General features: G+C 39.8%; 1 protein-coding gene across 1 annotated transcript in view; it reads left to right on the top strand.

The window, feature by feature from the left end:
* Positions 1-24,984, top strand: part of MGAM (maltase-glucoamylase) — a 73,037-nt gene that overhangs the window by 34,768 nt on the left and 13,285 nt on the right. The window contains exons 19-40 of the mRNA XM_084896952.1: positions 1,177-1,261; positions 2,314-2,370; positions 2,848-2,972; positions 6,392-6,480; positions 7,171-7,220; positions 7,705-7,872; positions 10,895-11,047; positions 11,405-11,605; positions 13,686-13,840; positions 14,939-15,107; positions 15,357-15,453; positions 16,297-16,409; positions 17,356-17,481; positions 18,728-18,856; positions 19,093-19,203; positions 19,506-19,568; positions 21,143-21,277; positions 21,978-22,065; positions 22,874-23,012; positions 23,842-23,975; positions 24,085-24,119; positions 24,213-24,329. Of these exons, the coding sequence (XP_084753078.1) occupies positions 1,177-1,261; positions 2,314-2,370; positions 2,848-2,972; positions 6,392-6,480; positions 7,171-7,220; positions 7,705-7,872; positions 10,895-11,047; positions 11,405-11,605; positions 13,686-13,840; positions 14,939-15,107; positions 15,357-15,453; positions 16,297-16,409; positions 17,356-17,481; positions 18,728-18,856; positions 19,093-19,203; positions 19,506-19,568; positions 21,143-21,277; positions 21,978-22,065; positions 22,874-23,012; positions 23,842-23,975; positions 24,085-24,119; positions 24,213-24,329 (2,539 nt within the window). The remainder of the gene's footprint in view (positions 1-1,176; positions 1,262-2,313; positions 2,371-2,847; positions 2,973-6,391; positions 6,481-7,170; positions 7,221-7,704; positions 7,873-10,894; positions 11,048-11,404; positions 11,606-13,685; positions 13,841-14,938; positions 15,108-15,356; positions 15,454-16,296; positions 16,410-17,355; positions 17,482-18,727; positions 18,857-19,092; positions 19,204-19,505; positions 19,569-21,142; positions 21,278-21,977; positions 22,066-22,873; positions 23,013-23,841; positions 23,976-24,084; positions 24,120-24,212; positions 24,330-24,984) is intronic.

The raw sequence follows: 24,984 nt of genomic DNA, 5'->3' as shown, positions 1-24,984 counted from the left end.
CCTAGATACTATTTAAGTATGACAGCCTGTTCTCTTTTGGGAAGGAAGCTAGTCTAAATGTCCTGGGATGGGGATCTTTGTTCTGTCACCAACTAACTCTTTATCTGAGACAAAGCATTGTAATGCTTTTATCCTTAGTTTCTTTAATCTTAATTTAAAGGATTTGGTAGCTTGAACTTGGTCTCTGTTGTAGTACACTAAGGCTCTAGGATAGGGGTGTCGAACTCAATCAGAGAAGGGGCCAAAATCTAAAATCCAGCCTAAATCGCGGGCCAAATGGTTTACTGAACAGTCATAAACTGACAATGTCATAAACTGACAGCGGAGTGCAGTGATGACAGCGCGGTGCAGGCCACATTGCAAGGCCTGGCGGGCTGGATTTGGCCCGCGGGCCTTGTGTTTGACATATGTGCTCTAGGACTTAAGAGGCTTTTCTTATCAAAATACAGTTAATGTCCTTATGTGTCTGACATTTTAGGCCCTCAGGCACATATCTACTCTATTATATAGTCAAATTCGTGCAAGAATAGGCCTTCCTTCCCGGAGCTGCTGGAACTGGCTTCCCTCTGGCTCCTGGGACCTGGGCTTCCCTCTGGCATCCAGGACCCAGGTTTCTCTCTGGCCGCCAGCAGGCATCCAAGAGCCAGGCTTCCCTTGCAGCCCTGGCTTCATCCAGAAGTTCATCTGGTCTAATTAGCTTATTACACTTTTATTATAGATTATTTGGGGTAAGTTTTTACCATCTCCTGGAATTCTCTGTTAAAAGGCAGCTAACATAAGAAAGAAAAGGAGTAAAGTTGTAAATTATCTTCTATTTTTTGTGATCAGATCCAGTTTCTTCTTGATGGTCAGTTGAACTTTTAAAATGTACAACTTACTTTACTTATTTCTTCATAAGGGAGATATGGCAATTAGAATTCAGCCTTGAACCTGCCTATGCCTAGCATAGATACTGGAACAGGAACTTCTGTCTAACCAGGGGAGAGATTAGGAGGGTACATGGGCTAGAGGAAGCAGATCTCTCTGCAGGATTGGGGAGGTGGGAGTTGAATAGGCATCATAGAAAAATTTGGGGAGTTTCTCCCTGTGGAGAACCTGTGTGTTTTAGACAGGCTGCAGGAAGAGCTTCCAGGAAGCATTGGCCCACATCTCAGCAAATGTCTCTCCAATCTCCAGGTTCTATGGAGACAACAACACTTGGGATGTGCACAGACAATTTCTATGGGGGCCTGGCCTCCTCATCACTCCAGTTCTGGATGAGGTATGTGTTCCCACAGAGACACACTGGTGGTGTCTGCTTCTGTTCTTATAGTCCTCTCCTTGGAACCATTTCTCTAATCTTTATTCCAAACCCATTTCCAAACTGTGTGGCTGAGTAAGGCTTGACGACAATGTGCTGGGGGTTGGGAATGTTGGATATCTGATTCTTTCACATTTTCTTTCTTCTATAAGTCTTTTTTTTTTTTTTTTTTTTTTTTTTCTGACCAAGTTCTCAACCAGTGTAGAAGCATCTACTGGGAACTCTGCGTTTAAGAATGGTCCTATTTGTTGTCAGAGACTCAGAGCATATCAGTACTTGTTCTGTGAAGTAGAAGCAGAAGGGAGAAATGAACAAGGATCACTCTTAAGTCAGGCTTGGGGGGCCGGGGTGGGGCCACAGGGTATAGTAGGTCAATGGTGGAAGGGGTGTACATTTGTAATAATTTTAACAATAAAGATTAAAAAATAAAGTTAGGCTGATCAAGATGAGATTGTTGCCTGTGCCACTTAGTACCAATGTGATCTAGATATAAGTCATCATGCTAGTTCCTTAGCTGTAAAGGTGAGAAAATAATAATCTCCATCACTGGGGACTATTGTGAAGTATGAATGAGATAACCAATGTGAAGCTAGAATTTTCATCACAACATATTTGATTATTGTCATTTTTTCTTAATGTGGTTCCACTTAGGATTTTTTGTTGTTGCTAAGTTATTACCTTTATTATTCCCATTAGAAGAAAGGCATGATTCAATACAAGGCCAAGAAATATCATTTACACACTCTCAATATATGGTAAAGAAGTCCCCTAGTGCAGTGGTTGGCAAACTCATTAGTCAACAGAGCTGAATATCAATAGTACAAGGATTGAAATTTCTTTTGAGAGACAAATTTTTAATGATATATTTGTGGAAGAGCCACATTCAAAGGGCCAAAGAGCCACATGTGGCTTGAGAGCCAGTTTACCGACCAGTGCCCTAGGGAATGCTAGGAAATGTATGTGATCCCTTTCAGATGCTGGGCCATGAAGAAGTATATTTGTTTTCATTTCAGGGTGCAGAAAAAGTGATGGCCTATGTGCCTGATGCTGTCTGGTATGATTATGAGACTGTAAGTAGCACTGACTTTTCTTAAACTCTTCAAGACCACAGCTGCAGCTTTGTAGACAAGAGAGAAGTGTTCCTTTAGTGTCTTCCATAATTTCAGCCAAGTCAATGAGTCAATGAAATGAGCCTAAGTCACTTAATGTTAGTCACGATGAAATCTGATAAAGACTCAAGTAAAATGTCTCATGGGCAAATGCTGGAGGGGCAATTTAAGCTTAGTCATGAGTTAGAAATATCTGTTCATATAAAATATATCAAATAGCCTCAGCATGTAGATGCCTCAACCAGTGTAGAAGCTCCTAAACCTAATTTATGACAAAACTTGTTCTTGATTTTCCCCCTTCTCTTGTTTGATTGTCTGACTAGACAGTAATTCAGGTAGGTGGTAAAGGGGAGAGTCACAGATAATTCAACACAGGGATGAAAGCTGGAGGTGAATGTCCCATCATGCCAATGTGATTGATTTGTCTTCATGTTTCAGGGGAGCCGACTAAGATGGAGGAAGCAGAAAGTGGAAATGCAACTTCCAGGAGACAAAATTGGACTTCACCTTCGAGGAGGCTACATCTTCCCCATCCAACAGCCAGCCACAACCACTGTTGCCAGGTACAGCATGGCTGAGTTTCCGTTAAGGGGAAGGTTGACAAAACTGGTCATTTCTTTGCCCATCTGTTCCCATGCAGAAGATGCTAACACATCACATTGAGGATGAGGAGTGGGGAGAAGGAGATGCTCTAGTGTGTGTGGTGTATGTACGTGTGATTGGTCATTAAATTCTGCCCCTAGGCCTCTTCTTAGGAAGCTGTGATTTAGAACTGCATCCAGACAGATTTTGAAAGACCTTAAACCCTGATCTTCCTGAACCCCTTTGAGAGGGGGTATTTTTTTTTTTTTAAATCCTCTAGCCATCATTCTGTAGGTTTTAATTTATATTTCCAAAGTGACAATCTCAATCAGTTGCTCCCCTGCTTTGAGCAAATTCTTTTATTATTAGGGCATTCAAGGCGAGTCACAAGCTGGTTCCAAGTTACTTAATAAATGTGCCTCACTGTGCACATTAGCGCATACCTGTAGACTACCATCCTGAAAATCTTGCTATTCTCCAAACATACCCTTCTATTTTCCTGAATTTGGGCTTAAGCACTTATTATCTTTTCCAACATTCTTTGCCTGGTTTGTTCTCCCCGCCACAAAAAAAATTAAATGTATTGGGTGACATTGGTTAATAAAATTATATAAGTTTTAAATGTACCACTCTTTGATATATCATCTGTATATTGTATTGTGTGTTCACCACCCCAAGTCAAATTTTCCATCACCATACACTCAACCCACTCTACCCTTCATAACCTCTCCTTTCCCCTTTCCTCTAGGAACCACTATAGTGTTATCTGTGTCTGTGAGTTTTTGCTTGTCTTGTGTGTTCACTTGTTGCTTTCAGTTTTATATCCCACATTTGAGTGAAATCATATAATTCTTGATTTTTTCTATCTGACTTATTTCACTTAGGATGATATTCTCAAGATCCAAACATTCTTTGTCTGGTGTGTTCTTAATAATCCTTCAAATTAAACTCAGACTTTATCTGCAGGAAATGTTTCCCAACTCTTCCAGCAAAGGGAGTGCTGCCACTTCCAATTTTCTGGTCATATTATACTTTTTTGTTGTTTAGCTGATTTTTTCCCCTTTTCTCCTTAATATTGTTAAATGTGCCAGTAATAGTTATTTTATACTTTTTTACTTGAAAATCCAATTATTTAAAGTCCTTAGTGCAATCAAAATCAATAGTTGTTTTTGCCAACTTTCTTTTATGCTGGCGTATTATCTTGTATGATTAGTAGTTTTTGTTTTTCAAATGTGATCTTTAAGTTTCAAATGTGGGTCTCATTCTTCCAGAGATGATTTGCTTTCTCTTTGATTGCAAGCCAGGACTGCTGTCCTGGATCACATTAGCTCCCTGCAGGGACCATGTGTTATATTTTATTTAGGATCAAGTAGTATTTTAGTGGGTGGGTCCTTCAGAATGTCTGGTGTCCTCTAGAATATCTAATCTGCCACACTGCTAGAAGTGTCATTTTGGACTTCTACAATATAAATATTTTAACTTTTGTGTCACACTGTGAGGTCAGTGAGGGATGCAACATGATCAGAAAATTGGAAGGTAGACTATGTCCATTTATTCCACCAACTTACTGAGTAGTGTTTTGTGTTTCTTATTCATAATTATAAAGCAGATAATTGGAAGTTTTCAAAACAAACTAATAATCCGAATATATAAAATCCTTGGTCTGTCACAACCAGAGGCTTAACCAACTAGGAGTCAGTCCTGCAGTCAGCTCTGGATTGCCATGGTGACCCAGCACTGACTGCTGTGGCTACAAGTGAGGTGACCCAGCACTGACTGCTCAGGGGGCTGCGAATCAGGCCCAGAAAGAGGCCTGAAGAGAGAAGCAGGGTCAGATCCATACCCTCTGTGGCAGCTGTTGATCAGCACTTGCCTCTCTCTCTCTATCAGCTGTGCTTCCATTTCTCTCCAGGCCTCCACTGGGGTTGCTGATCAGCCCTGCCATTCTGATCAGGCTCCATTGATAGGCCAAGAGATGCTGACTGGCATAGAAACTGACCAATTAGTATCCAGGTGAACTGTGAGGAGCCAATGGCTTGCCTAAAAAGTGGAGCTTTTGATGCTGACTGGCATAGAAACTGACCAATCAGAACCAAACCTGGGAGAACTGTGAAGAGCCAATGACTGCTTAGGAGGTGGAGCTTTTGACACTGACTGGCATAGAAACTGACCAATTAGAACCAAATTGGCCAGCAGATGAAGGCAGTTGGGGCTGAGACTAGGCCTTCAGGGGAGGGCAGTTGGGGGTGAGATCAGGCCTTCAGGGGAGAGCAGTTAGGGGTGAGATCAGACTTAGAGGGCAGTTGGGGGCAACAAGGCCAGCAGGTTAAGGCAGTTGGGGGGACCAGGCCTGCAGGGGAGAGCAGTTGGGGCCCATCAGGCCAGCATGGGAAGGCAGTTGGGAATGACCAGGACAGCAGGGAAGGGTAGTTGGGGGCCATCAGGCCAGCATGGGAGGGCAGTTGGGAGTGACCAGGCCAGTAGGGGAGGGCAGTTGGGGGTGACCAGGCCAGCAGGGGAGGGCAATTGGGGACTATCAGGCTGGCAGGGGAGGGAAGTTGGGGGTGAGATCAAGCCAGTAGGGGAGGGCAATTGGGGGTGAGATCAGACTGGCAGGAGAGGGCAGTTGGGGGTGAGATCAGGCCAGCAGGGGAGGGCAGTTGAGGGTAATCAGGCTGGCAGGAGAGCAGTTATGTGTTAATCAGGCAGGCAGGGGAGCAGTTAGGGGTTGATCAGGCTGTTAGGCAGAAGCGGTTAGGGGCAATCAGGCAGGCAGGCAGGTGAGCAGTTAGGAGCCAGCAGACCTGGATTGTGAGAGGGATGTCTGACTGCCTATGCGATCAGGACTAAACTGGCAGTTGGACATCTCCTGAGGAGTCCCAGATTGGAGAGTATGCACCCCTCTCCCAGTGCACAAGTTTTGTGCACTGGGCCTCTAGTAAGTAATAACATTAGGAAAGGTAGACCTTATTGTGTTTTATTGCTTTGAAAGTCAAAATGGTTTTCTGGCAGGGAAAAAATATATCCCCAGCCACAGTTAATACTTCTGCATGTAACATCTCCTAAGTGATTAGGCTGAACCAGTTATCTAGGATTGCTCTGTTTTCTAATAGTTTGTATTCTAAATAATAGTTGCATCAGTAGTTTATATTGTAGTTACTGTGTGATTCTGGTGCTTAAATGTTTTGCCTCCTACATAGCTGTTTATTGCTAATGTTTGGGGTAATGATTCTAGAGAAAGATGCACCTGTTGATTTTGTCTTTGTGCCTGAAGAAAAGCAGGGCAGTCTGATGCCAGGATCCTTTTCCATCTGAATCTGATAGAGTTATCCTCAGTTTATTTAACAAAATTCTTTAAGTTTTAAGTCTTTATCTCTTATATAAATATCTTCTCCTACAGTCGACGGAACCCTCTTGGTCTTATCATTGCCCTAGATGACAATAAAGAAGCAAAAGGCGAACTTTTCTGGGATGATGGGGAAACAAAAGGTGAGCATTGTCATGACAATGTCACTATTTATGAACCTGCATATTTGAGCTACCCCCCTGGTCTTTCACCTAGGGAAGATATCTCACCAGGCACAGTAGCATTCATCATTGGAGAGAAGAGTTTTATTTTAATAGCACTGTTTATGGGTAGTGGTAGGTGGACCACTGATGGAGGAAAAACATATTTCTACCTCATATAATTTTCCCATTGGCCAGCAATATTCATAGGCTCTCATTTTATTGTCAATGGTAACCTGGAAGAGATGTTTTAAGACCATTCCTTCCATTTAATGTAGACACCTTCTCCCAAAACACTACTGAACAAATGTCGATTCTATGAAAAACATAAGCAGTGAAAAGGCAGTAAAAATCTAGCAACGTGTCTATATCTAGTTTCTTAGCCCATTTTTTTTTTTTTTTTTTTTTTTTTTTTGTCTCCAATATACTAATGACTCTTGTGGCTTGAACTTAGGAAATAGACTCATTTGAGGCATATTCCTTGGAAGTCCCCGAAAGGGAACCTTTTCAAGGTTAAAGGAGAAAGGAAAAGGGAAAACAGTGGCTTGGCCTGGGAGACTCTGTCTATAATCTTGTTCTTCTGAAGATGTAGCTTCAAAGACAGCCAGAGTCAAAACTGTTCTCCTGTGCTGGGCAGATTAGAGTCTGACTTGTTTACTCTTTTACTTTCAGATACTGTGGCCAATAATGTTTATCTCTTATGTGAGTTTTCCGTCACCCAAGTAAGTAGCATATTTTGTGAATCTTAAGTGTGGGCTTTCGTTGGTCCACAAGACTCATGTGTATTTGTGTAGTATGTGTAATTATATTTGTAGTTTCATATGCATTTATGGTATAGATGAGCACATTCTCCTAATAACTGACTCGACCAGGTTAGTTAGAAGGAGGCAATGAAATGAATAAATCAAAGCAGTCAGTTATTTAATTGTAGTTATTTAAAATCCCTCTCTCTCTCTCTCTCTCTCTCTCTCTCTCTCTCTCTCTCTCTATATATATATATATATATATATATATATATATATATATATATATATATCTTCCCTGCTCAGGGAGTATCAAAATACATTTGTAGTAATGAAGTACAAATGAGTAGACAGCTAAGAGGCATTCAAACCTGTTTTGGGTATCTGATCTAGGATGGAATATTTGATGACTTGAGAAACTGTGTTTTATAGTTAAAATCTTTGTGCTTAAATTGTTTTGCAGAACCGCTTGGATGTGAAGATTTTGCAGTCAACCTACAAAGACCCTAATAATTTAATATTTAAAGAGATTAAAATCCTTGGGACTCAAAAACCTAACAACATTATAGTGAAACGCAATGGTGTGCAAAGTCAGGTTTCTCCTAACGTCACTTATGATCCTAACCGACAGGTAAGAATCCCTTTGGTTGAGATAGTTTATCCAAGAATTCTTCACAGCTCATGGTGTTCCTTTTTACCAAGGTTGCATGGGTCCTAAATGACCAAAGTACACTGAGGCCTGGAGTGGAAAGTCAGAGGGTGAGGAGAGAAAAAAAAATGAGGAGTGGGCTAGCACTAGAATGGATGAGGGAGTTGCTGGGAAATGGGGATAAAGGCAAATAGTCTTTTTTTTTTTTTTTAATATGTTTTATTGATTTTTTACAGAGAGGAGGGAGAGGGATAGAGTCAGAAACATCGATGAGAGAGAAACATCTATCATCTGCCTCCACACCTCCTACTGGGGATGTGCCTGCAACCAAGGTACATGCCTTTGACTGGAAACGAACCTGAGACCCTTCAGTCCTCAGGCAGACGCTCTATCCACTGAGCCAAACCGGTTTTGGCAAGGCAAATAATCTTTTCATCCTTACTCCCCCACTGACCCTAGATTTCTGTTCTTTCTGGGACAGAGGAAGTGTGGGAAAAGTAGAGGAATAGAGGAAAAGTAGATCTAAAACCTGCTGGCTGATGCTAGAAAGATAGAGGTATTATTATTATTTTAGTAAAAAATTTGAAGAGTGTTTTGTTTTTTTTAACTGTATTGAATATACTAGTATAAATTCTCACTACAACACATACATTTTTAGAAAAAATTTTAAGTCAAAGAATTTGACAAGTGTAGGTAATTAATGGCCATTTATTTGGTTAGATGATAATAAAATAACTTTTCATCAACTGTGATAAGATATGATGCTCTTGAGTAGATTGTAATCAGATCCTCTGATATTTAAACATTATGAGGGACCCTCTCCTCAAAAACTTTTTACTACAGGAATGATCTGGGATGGGGAGCTACTTGGTTATCATGCTTTCTGAGGGAACTTCCAAATTTGGAGAAAATAAGTAAATTTAGTTTTCTACTATAATGATTTATCAGTGACATTTGACATTTTGTCCCAATAATATCCATTGAGGATGCATACATCATAAATTTAGAAGTAGTGTTACATTTTTGTTGATGAGTACAGCAAAGTTTGACAGATTCACATATGAAAACAAATTCAATACGGGTTTGTTAAATAGATTAATTAATATAAGACCAAAGGGACTCTGTTTCAATTTGAGTTGTGGGGAGACACAATTTATACATATGAAACTATTGGGAAGGGTATAGGCAACCCAAACCAATATATGGAAAGTGTTAACTTATTCTAATTCAGTGCTCAAAGCTTAGTGGAATATTGAACAAAGTCCTTGCATAATATAGGGCTGGAGCTGGACTTTGAAAGATGATGCATCAGCTAGAGATTCATTTGGCTGCAAGTGACTGGAGACTCAGCCAAACGGTGGTTTAAACAAATTTGATTTTTTTCCTTATACAATAAGAACTTTAGGAAGAGGTCAATTGCTGGCATTTATTCAGTGGCTCAAGGTTGTCAAGGTTGAGATTTTTTCTTCTCTTGTAATTGGAAGTACCTCCTTCTTAATTCCAGTCACTATGGCCTTGCTTTAGTATGAATAAAAAGAGGAAGCAGGAAATAAAGAAGCAGGCCCTTAAATCAAGAAACAAAAGCATGGCTCAAAATTTACCTATTCATGACCACAACTGTGTTACATAGATTAAATTTTTAATTCTTAAGTGGGAATTTTAGTATTCTAAACTGAAATAGTAAGAGGATAACTTTTTATAGGGCAGGCAACTAGCAGTGTATTCCACAGACAAGCATTTTGGGAATAAAGCAATCAAGGTTGAGATGTCAGAATGAGCCAATCTAAGGATGGCCTTGTATTAGTAAGAGATTAGCCTTTCATTCATCTGTGAATATTGTATAACTAGAATAGGAAGGATTCACTTTTGGAAGGAGATCAGTTTGGACAGTTAACTAATGGTCAGATTTTGGAAGGTCTTAGTACCAAAATGAGAAGGATCTTATCTGATGTCAAAGGGTCACTTATTGACCATCAAATCAATGTTGTAAGAGCATTGTTATGAATAGGGATGGGATTCATAGTACAGGGAAATGCAAAATGAATTTAGACTGAGAAGAGACTGGAACAAGGATGTAATTTTTAGTATGTAATTTTATAGCTCTAGATAAATGTGAACTTTTTCTAAGGAAATTGCTAAAGAAGAGACAACATAACACTATATAGAAAAATATTAGATATTTGAATTAGAAAGTGAGATTTTTAAAAGTTTTCAAGTTGTGAGGCTTTGGCCTACAGAAAAGAAGAGGCTCGGGTGTTAGAAATAGAAAGAAATGGAATGATTTTGCCAATTCACCAATTTTCCAATTGATGAAACAGACTCAGGGAATTGAAATACTTTGTCTAAATTTCCACAGCAGAATGGAGATGAGAACTCAGGCCATATTATTCTTATTCCTTTGTTCTTGCCATCAATCTAGACCAATGGATGATACTGGTTTGGGGGAAAGAGGGCTAGAAGATACACTAAATTTGGAATGACACCCTGTGCTTGGGTGTCTAAACTGAAATAGTAAGAGGATAACTTTTATGTAGGGCAGGCAACTATCGGTGTATTCCACAGACAAGCATTTGTAGGGAGAAAGTATTCAAGGTTGAGATGTCTGAATGAGCCAATTTAAGGATGGCCTTGTATTAGTAAGAGATTAGCCTTTCATTAGTTTAATGAAAGGGGAAGTGCAGAAGGGAGGCTTCCTGACAAAAAAAGGAAGAGGAAGCAGGTGAGAAGGAAAGAAAGGAGTGAGTAAAGAATATTTTATTTTTACAAAATTCTTTTAAAAATGTTATATACAAGATTGACATAGAGTTATGACATCTACCCTGTTGCCATTGGGCAGTTCCTACCCCCATTCCTCATAGAGTCCTCTCCATTGAGGTTCCAGTGGTATGTCACTTGGATTATTCAGTCTGGTATGATTTCTATTCCTCTCCCCAAAGAATTTTCAGATTTTGCAAGGCCTGTTGTCATGAGAGTAAAGTTCTTTGTCATTTCCCCATTCCCACAGGTTGCCCTTATCACAGGGCTTGATCTTGTCCTGGGAGAAGCATACACTGTGGAATGGGACCTGATAACGGAAGATATAGAAAAAATAGACTGTTATCCTGATCAGAATGGTGCTTCTAAAGAAAATTGTATTGCCCGTGGCTGTGCCTGGGAGGTAAAAATACTGATGATGTTATCATAATTAAATTTCTCTACCCTTAACCTACAATTCCATGAGCATAGCACCAGTACCATTGTGATTACTTAAAATCCACACAAAGAAAGGACTTCCAAAGGAAACTGGGTTTTTATCTGGATATGAAGAGTAAGTAGGGGCAGGAATGAAAATTATTTTTTAAAAAAATATGTCACATAGAGACCAGGAATTTAAACTTGTGTCACAACCAAAGAGCACATAGGGAAATAAGTGATAGTCTCTGGCTGTATCTCCCTGTAAATTACCTTTTCCAACCCCTCTGTATTTGATAAGCCCAGGACCACATGCTGAGCTGACTTTGGCTTTACTTCTCAGGAAACCACTTCCCCAGGAGTCCCTTTTTGCTATTTCACCAATGATCTATATTCGGTTGATGATGTTCAGTATGACTCATATGGAGCCACAGCTGTTATCTCCTTAAAGTCTCCTCTTTATGCCAATGCTTTGCCCTCAACACCCGTGAACACCCTCCATGTGAAGGTGACCTACCACAAGAATGACATGCTGCAGTTTAAGGTACGTGTTCACGGACTGTGTATCAGGTACTGACTAGCACTTTTCAATTCCATTGGTTTTTTGCTAATCAAGGTTACAGAACCCTAAAATAAATTCACTCTTCTAAGTTAACTATGCTATCTTATACTAGGTCATTATCCTAAGAGCAGTGAGAAACCAGTGATGGCACAGGGAAACCTGTTCTAATTTACATTTTGAAAAGATTGCTGTCTCTACTGAAAGAATAAGAGTGGAAAGGAAAGACAACCTAGAAGGCTACCAGTTAGGTATCCAGATGAGGGCTGGAGCTTGGTCATAGCACAGGAAGGAGATGGGGAACAGTGGACATCTTTGAGAGATGAGAAAGTAGTGTTACAGGATCTGGTGATGATTGCAAGAAGGTAATGACAAGAGGGAAGAACCAAGAATGATTAGCATGTTGCTAGCCTGCATCTCTATATAGAGTATGACAATATGAACCATAGTGGAAACACTGAAAAGGTTTGAGCTTGGGCAAAATTGGATATTAAATTTGGAATATCTGAAATAGCCATGAAAATGAAGTGATCTCTCTTTTCTATGATTTATTGCATCTAAGGATTAGTGATGGACGATTTTATGTATATTTCTATATTGAATTTGAGTGTCTGAAAGACAGGAAATTGTCCTTTTATCTTTGTGTTCCTGAAATCTAACACGGAGCTCGGTAGGTAGTTAGCACTTAGATGTTTATTGAGATAATAAATGGAAAACATCAGGCTTCACCTGGCAGGCTGTTCTAATATCAATCTAATATCAACCTGGCCTATGCGTTCTTGTACATCTTATAATATAAGGGCGAGGCTCTTATATTCCTGTCCTCACCATACACCTGATGGCATGTGATAGGCACCTAATGGGTTTGAAATAAATGAACTTAAAAAGTTTCCAGCTTTAACTCTTTGACCGTCTACTTCCTGATCACACAGTAACTCTCTCCAAAACATTTGCCTATTTCTCCAAAACATTTGACCCTGCTTTAATACTCTTATTACTCTACCAGAAATGACTTGATCTCCTCTATGTGTTGGCTATAAAGCTTAATGGCTATAAAGCTTTTAAGATTCAGTTTTTTATTTTCCCTGTGAAATCTGCTCAGTCTCCCTGAAAATGTTAGGTATTTCCTTCCCTCCAGTGTCACAACACTTCTGAAAAGCTCTACATTACCATATATTACCCAAGTGTTGTAGGTACATCTCTTTTACCTTCCACTAGCATGTGAATTTCTTTCTTTTTTCAAATTTATCTTTATGGTTGAAAGTATTACAGACATCCCCCCTTTTTTTTTTTTACCTCATTGACCCCCTTCACTCCTTCCTGCCTCCTGCACCCCGCCTTCACCACACTATTGTCTGCACCCATGGTTTATGCATACATGTGTATAAGTTCTTTGATTAATCTCTTCCTCCCCACTTTCCTCTGAGATTCTGTTCCATGTCTTTGGATCTGTTTTGTTTGTCAGTTATTTTGTTCATTAGATCCCATATCATAAAAGTGAGATGGTGAGATAATGGTCTTTCTCTGACTGGCTTAGCATATGAATTTCTTAAAAAAAAAATAATGTGTCTTATGTGGTTAGGTTATTCCTAGTATCTACTACAGTATAAGCATATATATAATAGAGATAATATATTTAGATAAAATTAGAATCAATTTTTAGCAAGGATATCTGTTTTATTTAACTAAGTAGAGTTTACATTTTTGGGGGGTGGTTCAGTTCAGAAAAGTTCTCAGGTATTCACATAGACTCATACCCCTACACATAAACTAATAAATAAATATTAATAAACCACATTGATTCTAAACTGATTTTCCAGGATAGCACCAATGTCAAAGTGAATATGTTATTATAATAGAAGCCTTAAGTGAGATATGACAGTCTAAAAAAGAAAGTTAAATCTGAAATGGTTCTTTCATATGTTAATAAAATCCAGAGTATTATGAGCTTAGAGACAAAGAAATATAGCATTCAGACTCTTTGTCAAGGTCATCAAGGTTTTAACTAAGGTTATGGGCTTTAAGGGTGCTATAGTTACCTAAAATCAATTTTCTCTGTCCCTAGATTTATGATCCCAACAACAATCGATATGAAGTCCCAGTCCCTCTCAATAAACCCACGGTTCCATCCAGCACCCCCGAGAATCAACTCTATAATGTCTTCATTAAGAAGAATCCATTTGGAATTGAAATTCAACGCAAGAGTACAGGCACTGTGATGTAAATGGCTCCTAGTCTGATTTGGAATTGAAAGTTACCTGCACATTCATTGCTCAGTCCATTGTCCTTGGAGATATCCTGCTCAAAGCACCAGACTACACATTTCCAGTTTCATGAATAAGTTATTTCCTTTGGGTCTGTTCTTATGAGAAAACCCTCTGGAAATAATTACAGAGGCAGTTACATGCACTTAGGCATTCATTCAACAAATGTTCATGGAGTGCCTTAATATTTTGTAGTTATAGAAGATAAGACCTCTCTTTTTATGATAAAAATAATAAGTAAATTACAATAATAAGATAATTCAAGTTAAAATATAAATAAAGATGTTTAGGTAGTGACAACTGCTATGTAGGAAAAGAACAGGATGATTGAGGGCTGTAGGAGGTTACTGCTTTGGGTACTGTGGTCAGAGTGAATCCCTTCAAGGAGCTGATATTGGAAAGAGGACCTGGGTGAGGAGAAGGAGCCACCCATGTGGAAATCAGAGGGGTTGGGAAGAACAATTTAGACCAATGGACTGGAGTATACACAGGCCATGAAACAGGAGTAAACTTGGCATATTAGGGGGAAAATGTCCAATATGGTTGGAGCAATTTAGTAGGTAGAGAGGTAAATGCTGGCAGATGAAGCTGGAGTTTATGTGGGTTTCTGATTAGGTATGCCCTTGAATACTTCATAAAATCTTGTAATGGAAATCACTGAAGAATTGTAAACAGGGAAGTGAAGTGATGTGAGATACTTTGAAAAAATTTGGATACTTCATAGCAAATGAAGGGAGCAGGGGTGGAAGCTGGGATTGGTATGGAACCATAGCAACTGAGTTGGAGAATGCTATTAGATAGGCATTCTGAAAGAAGAACTGAAAGGAGATAGTGATAGAAGAAAATAAAGAATGAAGCTAGCTCCTGGGATTTTAGCAAAGGCATCTATGATTATTTTAATCAAGTAGATTTTGGTTTGGTTTAGTTTGGGAGATTAATAGGATTTTGGATGGGAGAGGAGGGAATTAAGAGTTTAGTTGTCCTTGAAAAATTAGCTGCTTGAAGACAATATAACAGCCTGTTTCTTTCCCAAATATACTCCTTTGTGTTGCAGTTGGGACTCTCAGCTTCTTGGCTTCACCTTCAATGACATGTTCATCCGCATCTCCACTCGCCTTCCCTCCAAGTATCTTTATGGCTTTGGAGAAAATGAGCACCCAACCTATCGGATGGACTTGAATTGGCACACATGGGGGATGTTTTCCCGAGATGAACCCCCAGGGGTAAGAGCAGAGTTTTGGGATCTGGGTCTCTGCATCTTTCCACCCACATGTGTACACTTCATGTTTCATCTTCCCAGACTCAACTTGGATGGTCACATTCTGTTTTTAGGCAAATGGACCAATTCCAGGCTCCTTTGTTTCTTATACATTTTATTTATTTCAGAGAAGACTAGACACACCTTACCAATCAATTTTTGTTGAGTTTCTTTTTTAGCCACCACTTCTCACTTTTTCATATGATTCTTCCAGTACAAGAAGAATTCCTATGGAGTTCAACCCTACTACATGGCACTGGAGGAGGATGGAAGTGCCCATGGAGTGCTTTTGCTAAACAGCAATGCCATGGGTAAGATGATGCCAGCATCTCACCTTATTTTTTATGAACCAGTCATTCTTGAGGAAGTTTAGAATGTGTTTGACCTAGCTGCCCCACCCCCACCCCCGAAGTCAAAATCATTATCATGTGACCAGTTTTGTTTCCTCTTAGCCTTTCTGTTTATTTTCAGCTCAGTAATATGTATTAACAAGAATTAACTAAACTCTTATTTGGAAAAAGTCATGTAAGAAGGGATAGCAACACTAAGCAAGTCCCAAATATCCTGGAGGTCAGCTAGTGGAAGCCATCTGTATAATTGAATTAGTGAAGAAGCTATGGGTAGAGCACTCTCTCTGGGGGTATGAAGATGTGAAGAAATTTTATACTATATATTGGAAAGAGGTGGAAAAGCAGGAGGTGGAGGGGAAAGCGTGCATGTGAAAAGTGGTGAAATCTGAATAAGGTCTATGTCTGAGCTAATAGTATTATGTCTATGTCAGTTTCCTGGTTTTGATAATGTGCAATGGTCATGTAAGATATTATTATTGGGAAAATGGGGGGAAGCCTATAAGGGAATACTTGGTACTATTTTTGCAACTTATAAGTCATAAACTATTCTAAAATAAAATTATAATAATTTAAAAGAGCAGAATGACAAAACATATAATAAGATATCAAAGAACACCAAAGAGAAAAAAATATAGAGATGGGACCCTGTAGGCTTTTGCTTAACTTCTTCAGTGCTGTGTAAGTACAGCACAAGCATTTTCTCACAATACAGAGGCATCAGAAAAGGGAAAAGTTATGCATTTCAAGGGATAGTTAATCACATGGAAGGTTTTCAGATTGACTTGTACTTTCCTACATTTTCAGATGTGACATTCCAACCCCTGCCTGCCTTGACATACCGTACCACAGGAGGAATTCTGGACTTTTATGTGGTTTTGGGGCCAACTCCAGAGCTTGTCACTAAGCAGTACACTGAGGTAGGAGGGAATTCTATTGATTATCAAGTATTTAAACAGTATATTTTGTGTTCCAAAACCTACATTCATTAGTATAGTTCTCAGATAATAACTGGGTTTATTGGTCTTATTGGGAGACAGATTATAAAATAAATAAAAATATATACATCTTAATAATCATTAAATTCCTAGCCTCTCAAAGCATTGCAGAGGAGTAAAATTAATAGTGCTAGGGGTGGTTGGGGAGGTGGCAATAGTGGTAGTGAGGGTGATGATGGTGGTGCTGTTGCTGGTGATGTGATGGTGATGATAGTGTACAAGTGGTGATGATGGTGGTTCTGAGTGATGGTGGTGGTGAATGTGATGGTGTGCATGATGGTGGAAGTGTGATGTGATGATGATTGTAGTGTAATGATGGTGAAGGTGGTCATAGTGGTAATAACAGTTATTTTGGCAGCAGCAACAAACATATAAAAAACTATGTCACTGATATGTGTCAGAACAATTTACATTGATGTATTAACTCATTCAATCCTCACACACACACAAAAAAACCCCAATAATAATACTGAAGCAAATACTATTTTAATCCCCAATTTAAAAGTGAATAAACTGATACACAAGAGGTTATTTAGCATTTGTCCAGGGTCACATAGTCAGCAGGGATTAGAACCAGTACGATGACCTTGGCATTTTGCCTCTGGATTATGTGTTCTTAACCAGTAGGCTAGACTACTCCTAAGAATCAGAGTAAGATCAGATTTTCTAAAATTCCTGGTCAGGAAGATCCAGTCTAGCAGCAGGCTTTCTCCAGGGTACCCCAGTGGCTGTGCAGCTTCTCAGTTTCTCTCTGGACTTGAATTTGTTGATCATCTAACTTGGGGCACTATAAAAATATTCTTATTTCTTTGTGTACAACTTCAATTCAGAGTCTCATTAAAAACTAATATTTTCTGTCTGTTTTTAGTTGATTGGTCGGCCAGTGATGGTTCCTTACTGGTCCCTGGGATTTCAGCTGTGTCGCTATGGATACCAGAACGACTCTGAGATTGCCAGCTTGTATGATGAGATGGTGGCTGCCCAGATCCCCTATGTATGTTCTCAATCTGTGGTCTACTTGCTCTGGGTCCTCACAGCCAACCCCAATTGTCTCCATAGCTGGATTCTTTGGCCTTATTTTTACGGGGTTCTGTAAAGTTAAAGGTGCTTTCTCATACATCACACTGAGCCTCACCCCAATCCAATAATACAGGTGGGGATCATGGGCCTCACCTTAGAGTCACAGTGATTTACCAGAGGAGACGGAGATAGGCCCAGCTTTTTGCTAAATCATATTTCCATTTCTGTTATTGAATTCAAAATATTTAGTCACAAAAGCATCCTTGGTTCCATAAGAATAAAAGAACCCCCCCAACAGTAATATTGTTTAATATAAAAAACTCAACCCAAATTCAGTCAGATCATTGCATGTGTAGATAGAATCACTGTTCCAACACTGTGCCAGGCTGGAGCACAGTGTTTCCTTAGTTTTGAGTTAATCTTGGGTTGAACTGACTTCCAGAGGAAATACATGTGGAATAAAACTCTTTCACTTTAGGACAAGAGGGGTCCAATAATCAGATAATTGGTTCCATGAGCCAATTACATACAGTGGTCATCAAAAGTAGGTTTACAGTTGTGAGTCTATGAAACACAGGGTTTATTCTTGTATTATTATTTATTAATTATGGTATTTTTCATACAAACAACTATAAACCTACTTTTGCCAACCCCTGTATTTAATTGTATCCTATTTATTGTTTACAGCTGTTTCTAGTAATAGGAAGTGCAGCATTCACTATTTTATTCTTAATGAGAAAGCTGTGTTTAGCTTAGCAACCCCTAGGATTGGCTATTCCAAAGCAATTACAGGTTTTGTTTTTGATAGATTTACCATCCATGTTGTATTCCTACTGGGTCATTGACATTGTGTTATTTTCTCTGAACTGGAACCATTAGTAATACCAGAGCAGCTCTTGGGGAAAGTAGCAACAATCACACCTTATATTGGTTATATACAAGGCACTTCCGCATCCACTGTTTTCATTTATTCGCAAAATCATCCCTGCCCAGTAGTCGTTATTATCCTATATTTTGCTAATTTAGTTTTTAAAAATTATTTTACAAAGAAAAATTAGACGGTTAAGTAGATTACCCAGACCCTAGTACCTGACAAATGACAGATCTGGGATTTGAAAGAATCCAAAAAACTCCCTCTGAAATTCCCTACCCATTGGGTTAGTGGAGGTCTGTTATCACCTGGAACCAGCAGCCACTGAGTTCCCTTGTGTGTCCCCCAGGATGTGCAGTACTCGGACATCGACTACATGGAGCGGCAGCTGGACTTCACCCTCAGCCCCAAGTTTGCTGGGTTTCCAGCTCTGATCAATCGCATGAAGGCCGACGGGATGCGAGTCATCCTCATTCTGGTTCGTCTCTCTGTGAATGGGAGGAGTCTTTTGGGAGCATGAATAAGCTTTGGTGGAGAAAACTTTACACATACTGTGTTTCCTTCCATGTTATATGCAGAGAAGTTCAGGGTCAAAGAGAAGCTCTACAGTTCAGGTGGAAGGTAGTGCCTTCCCTTCGGAGGAGTTTTTCTCTTTTCTGTCCCCAGTCATTCTCTGGCTTTGAGTTTCTCATCTGACCTGTGTACTGATTGTAGGACCCAGCCATTTCTGGCAATGAGACCCAGGAGTATCCTGCATACAATCGAGGTGTAGCCAATGATGTCTTCATCAAAGCTCCAAACGGTGGAGACATTGTCTGGGGAAAGGTATGATTTTTATGGTGACCCAGGTGAAGGGTGGATCACTGTTAATTTTGTTTGTGCCTGTTGTTTAACCTTTTCCATTTGGGCTTTGAGGTCAGAAGTTCTCATTTTGTTAATATCTGTCAGCACAGCTAAGGAATTTTTAAGGAATGTATATACACTGTGAGATGCACTTCTCTCAAATCAATCCTATGTGAAAAATCCAACTATTATCACCTGTAGAACCATGGTTTATTATTACTTAGGAAATGCTATATAAAAGAAGTTATCTCCTGCATTGCTTTTAAATGTTTTTCTCTCCACAGGTCTGGCCTGATTTGCCCAATGTCGTTATAAACAGCTCTCTAGACTGGGACAGTCAAGTGGAGGTAAAGGGCCCTTTGTGGATATTGGGTGAAGTCAGGGCTGCCAGGAAGATCTATCTTTTAATCGATTTATTTATTTTTTTTAGAAATGACTCAGACATGGCTGGCATTAATCTTTATTCTAGTCCTCTATCACCCTGCCTATCTACCATGTTTTCCAACCTGCCTGAGCTGGAGCTCTCTGTTTTTGGTGAAAGATTCTCTACTGGTTCCATGTTTCTACTGCTATTTTCTCACAAAAAGGCATTGCTGGCTTGCCTCCCTCTCTGAGCCTCTCAGTGAAGTGGTTCCCTACTCTCTCATGTTACTGTGAGCTAGATCCTTGTATACTGATCTGTTTCTGTTTTTTACTTTGTGTTCCTTTTATTTTCTTTTACCTTTTATCTAGACATATGGGTTCCTACTTGCCTTTTGTCCACTGTGTATAAAAGCTGGAAGTTCCCATGACCAAGTCTTTCTGTCGCTCCCCCTACCTTTACTACTAGCATTATTGAGTTTGTCAACTCTTAAAATCATTGGTGAACATAGAGGAACCCATTTCCTGAGACATACAAAGGACCATAAAGTTCCATAGCAAGCAACCTGACCTATATAAACATGTATAAATATTTGCTGCTACTCAGTGGTATGAATTCACAATTAGGCACTGAGCATTTATTTTACTTCGAGTTCTAAGCTAAGCACTGTGGGGGAATGCAAAGATCAATCAGAAGAAAATAAAACAAGGTCCTTACTCTCAAAGATCTTACAGTATAGTTAAGGAGTTAAACCTTGGGTCTAGTTTCCAAGTTAAAATGAAAACATGGCTTTTATTATTTGAGGCAATTAAGAGGAAGGTGCACCTTTCTCCTTAATCTTCCCAATTTACTTGACACACAAGAGCTGTTTTCAAGTGCTTCTGAAACTAGAGAAAACACAGGCGCATAATAGTTAAATGATCTAATGTAATGGAATGCAATCTTACCTCTCACCCCTTTCCTTAGTGGGAATGAGACGCAAGGGGATCAACTGGATGTTTCTTTCCAACCTGTTGACAAGGCACCTGATGTCTGCCCTTTTTGGGCTGCAGGCCCTCCCTGGCTCATGAGTTGTCTTTAAAAAATACGTACTTAGGAAATTGCAGGACAAATATTGAGGGTTGGGCATCTAATAAACGAGATAGTGAGTCCAGGGGTTGATTGCTACTATTCATGTTGATACAGAGGGGAAATCAGTCTATGGAAGCTTTCCAAATGCTAAGGTGGGGCCTAATTGTGCTAAAGTTTCCTTTGTACTATTGTATTTGAAACTAGAGGCTCAATGCACAAAATTTGTGCAAGGGGCTCGGCCCTTGCAATTGTGGTGGCTTGCAGCCCTGGCTTCATCCAGAAGATTGTCTGGAAGTTTGTTTGGCTGTTTGGTCTAATTAGCATATTACACTTTTATTATATTTGAAATAAGCAAAGAATGTTACTTAGGCTCTGTTGGGATTATCTGTCACCATGTAGTAGAAGACTGTACATGAGTTAAACTCTTATTAAATGCCTGTTTGCTATCTAATATGTTTGGGACAAGTAAATTATATTTAATTTTTACAGCTATACCGAGCTTACGTGGCCTTCCCAGATTTTTTCCGTAATTCAACTGCCACCTGGTGGAAGAATGAGTTGAAAGAACTACACACCAATTCACGGAATCCAGAGAAGAGTTTGAAGTTCGATGGCATGTGGATTGTGAGTGTTTGTGTCTGTATATATTTGGATAGGGTTGTATTTATCTCTGTGTGTCTAAGTGTATCTATCACTGACCTTTATTCAAGAAGGATAATGATCACCCCAGAGAGCTTTGGACATATCAGACTTTAGTTCCTCCAATTGGGAGTGGAACATCCTGATAGTCCTCAGACCTTGTACCTTGCCACACGTTCCTGCTGTAAAATTCCAAGGTCATTGCTAGGAATTGCTTAGAACTGCAACTTGCTTCACACCCTGAGGGAGAATTAAAAAAAAAAATCCTTTTAAAAAATTATTTTAAAAAGCCAGCCATTTTGTAGGGCTTAATTGATCTTTTTAGTCAACTCTCAGCCGAATTTAATGATTATTGGATGGTGAATGATTTATTCACTACTTCTTTCCATTGAACTGAGAGCATGTAACTATTTTTAAAAATATGTTTATATTGATTTCAGAGAGGAAGGGAGAGGGAGAGAAAGATAGAAACATCAATAATGAGAAAGAATCATCAATCAGCTGCCTCTTGCACACCCCTCCCCATTATTGGGGATTGAGCCCACAACCTGGGAATGTGCCTTGACTGGGAATTGAACTGAAACCTCCTGGTACGTGGGTTGATGTTTAACCACTAAGCCACACTGGCAGGGCCAGCATGTAACTATTTTAAAAAATAATATATATCTGTGTTTAACTTTTCTAGGATATGAATGAACCATCAAGCTTTGTGAATGGGGCAGTTCCTCCAGGTTGCCAGAATGCCATTCTGAACCACCCTCCCTATATGCCGTGTAAGGACTCCCTGGGCCTCCTCTGTTTGCACAGCCATGGCCACAAAGAGTGACCCCTGCAAGAATTCAGCAGCCAGGGGCTTATCCTGAGTGCTCAGGGCATATCTCAGTGGTGCTTTGGTTTTGGGGAGCCAGCAACAGACACACTTCAATCACTTTACCCAGTTGGGTGTGTGCAAGTTACTAACTCCATTGAGTGAAGTTTTAAGTTTGTTCAGAAAACACTTAACAGTAGTTATGTCTCCAAAGGATCCTATAGCTACAGCTTCTTTCAGGCTCAAGTTAATTACTCCATAAGAATTTGTTATGCCATCGGTGGGTGGAAAGTAGTAGCTTCCCCTTATCATGGAGTTGATGAACTTTGGTATTACACTTGTGTTCATATCTTGGCCCCAGAAATTATCTCTGTGAGTTGTATGATTTTCAACAGATTCCTAGATGTTTCCCAGCCTCAGTTTTGTTTTTTTGTATGGCAAAAGAAGGATACTGATATCCTTTCCATAGAATTAAGATAAGAATGACATGAAATAATTATCATGTTAAAAGCCTAGATTGAAGCCTGCCCCACAGCATTTGACAACTCTGTTCTTCCCCATGGCCTTGGCTTTCTCCTGGAGACCTCTCCAGAAGACTTGATGTTGAAGGGCCTACAGGCACCATTGCAGCTCCCAGAGCTAAACAGGTTCCTGTTCCCGTGTCTCTGGGATGGAGAGTGCCCCATGCAGAATGAGAGTTTAGTCCCTTGAAGAGAAGTTAGTGATCAACAGGATCAGAGGTGGCTTTTCCATCACTAGCTTTTTCTCCTCAGATTTGGAGTCCAGAGACAGGGGTCTTAGCAGCAAGACCCTGTGCATGGAGAGTGAGCAGATCCTGCCTGATGGCTCCCGGGTGCGGCACTATGACGTGCACAGCCTGTACGGGTGGTCCCAGACCAGACCCACATATGAGTGAGTCATCATCTTCCTTCTCTCACAACCTACAGGAGCAGCCAGTGACAGATGAACTACCTGAAGTTTCCTCTCATTCCCTCTTCCAGTGGGGTTAAAATGATTTTAATTACAACTATGTAGCCATTCTTACTTTTTGGACAAATATTAATGAGCATGGAGCCAGGCCCTGTGATCATAGTTAACAGGACAGTTTTAAATAAGGGCTGGTCCTGCCAGTGAGAGACCACAGTCCTAGTGGAGATGGCATAGGCCATCATCACACAGTGCAGCTAATGCTGTAACAATATGAGATATAAGAAGCAAAGAGAATCTAGAGGATCAGATAGGTCATTTATTTCAAAAGTCACTTACCTCTTTTGGGATTTTTTTGGGGGTCATTCATGTTGGGATAGCCAACTAGTGCTCTATTAAACTAGCCTTGTCCAATTTTGTGAGTTCGGTCCTTGAATAATAAGGAAATTTCCTTTATAAGGAAATCTTTATAAAGGAATTTACCTTCTTCTTCCCCAAATATAGAAAATGAAGTACCGAGTAAATAAATAGTAAGATTTGGTGATTGCTTATTGTTTTTAGGTGATCCAGTGAGTTTTTTACATAGTGAAGTCCTTTGTAAAACACTGTAAATACTCTACAGGTATTTGTGTTATTCTCTCCATCCACCTGGGATCAGTCAATGGGAACCTCACTGTAGCTCAGATTTCCCTATTTCCTCCAGTAACAGGAAGCATGTTGTCACCATGGCCTGTGGTCAGAAGTTCTAGGAGGAGAAGCTTTGTGGTCTTTCCCTGTTCTGATCTCAATCATCTCTTTGTTCCCTTCCAACCAGAGGTGTACAAGAGGTGACAGGAGAAAGAGGGATCGTCATTACCCGCTCCACGTTCCCCTCTTCTGGCCGCTGGGCAGGACACTGGCTAGGAGACAACACGGCTGCATGGGACCAGCTGAAGAAGTCTATTATTGGTGTGTGGTGGGGAGAGGAGGTGGGATCCTTGCTAAAGGATTCTCTGAACAGTGGGTAGGAAGCGGGTTGGGAGTGGTGTATCTGACACAGCTGTGGTTCTCATTACAGGCATGATGGAGTTCAGCCTCTTTGGCATATCCTATGTAAGTCTCCTTTGGATCACCCCTAATCCCCAAGAAGGTGATTACGTCTTTCAGAAATCATGAACAGGCTTATTTTATGCCATCTTGTCTCAGACAGGAGCAGATATCTGTGGGTTCTTTGAAGATGCTAACTATGAGATGTGTGCTCGCTGGATGCAACTGGGGGCCTTTTATCCCTTTTCAAGGAACCACAACACCATCGGGAGAAGGGTAGGATGAGGGTATCACTAGAGACACAGGTCTCATTTTGAGTTGGTTATATTCCCCACCGATATCTTTAAACCCATTAAACCCTCATGTTTCTTTTCTTTTTTGATACATGTATATGTTGTGAAATGATTACCACACTTGGGTTAGTTAACACCTTCCTCACCTCAGATGATTTCCATTTCTTTTTTGTAACGAGGACATTTAACATCTATTCTCTTAGCAACTTTTAAATACATGACAATATTTTTAACTGTATTCACTTTACATCCCCAGAAAATGCAGCAGGAGACAAAAGTTGGTTTACAGTTGTGAGTATGCAAAAACACAGAGTTTATTCTTGTATTATGATTTAATATTTATTGTATTATTTTCCATGTGAACAACTATAAACCTACTTTTGCCCCGCCATGTATTTATTTTATAACTGGAAATTTTTATCCATTAGACGGACATTTCTCTATTTTCCCCAACACTTAGCCTCTGATTACCACCATTCTACGCTGTTTTTATGAGTTATACTTATTAAGATTCTCTTTTAGATTCCTATATTTTAGATAAGTTTTATCACACAGTAGTTATCTTTCTGTGTCTGACTTATATCACCTAGCATTATGCCATAAAGATCCATATATGTTGCTGCAAATGGCAGGATATC

This window comes from Pipistrellus hanaki, assembly GCF_964339955.1.
Source record: "Pipistrellus hanaki genome assembly, chromosome: 10".
Taxonomy (NCBI): Eukaryota; Metazoa; Chordata; class Mammalia; order Chiroptera; family Vespertilionidae; genus Pipistrellus; species Pipistrellus hanaki.
Note: the sequence above shows the minus strand (reverse complement) of the source record. Positions and strands in the feature narration are given on the sequence as shown.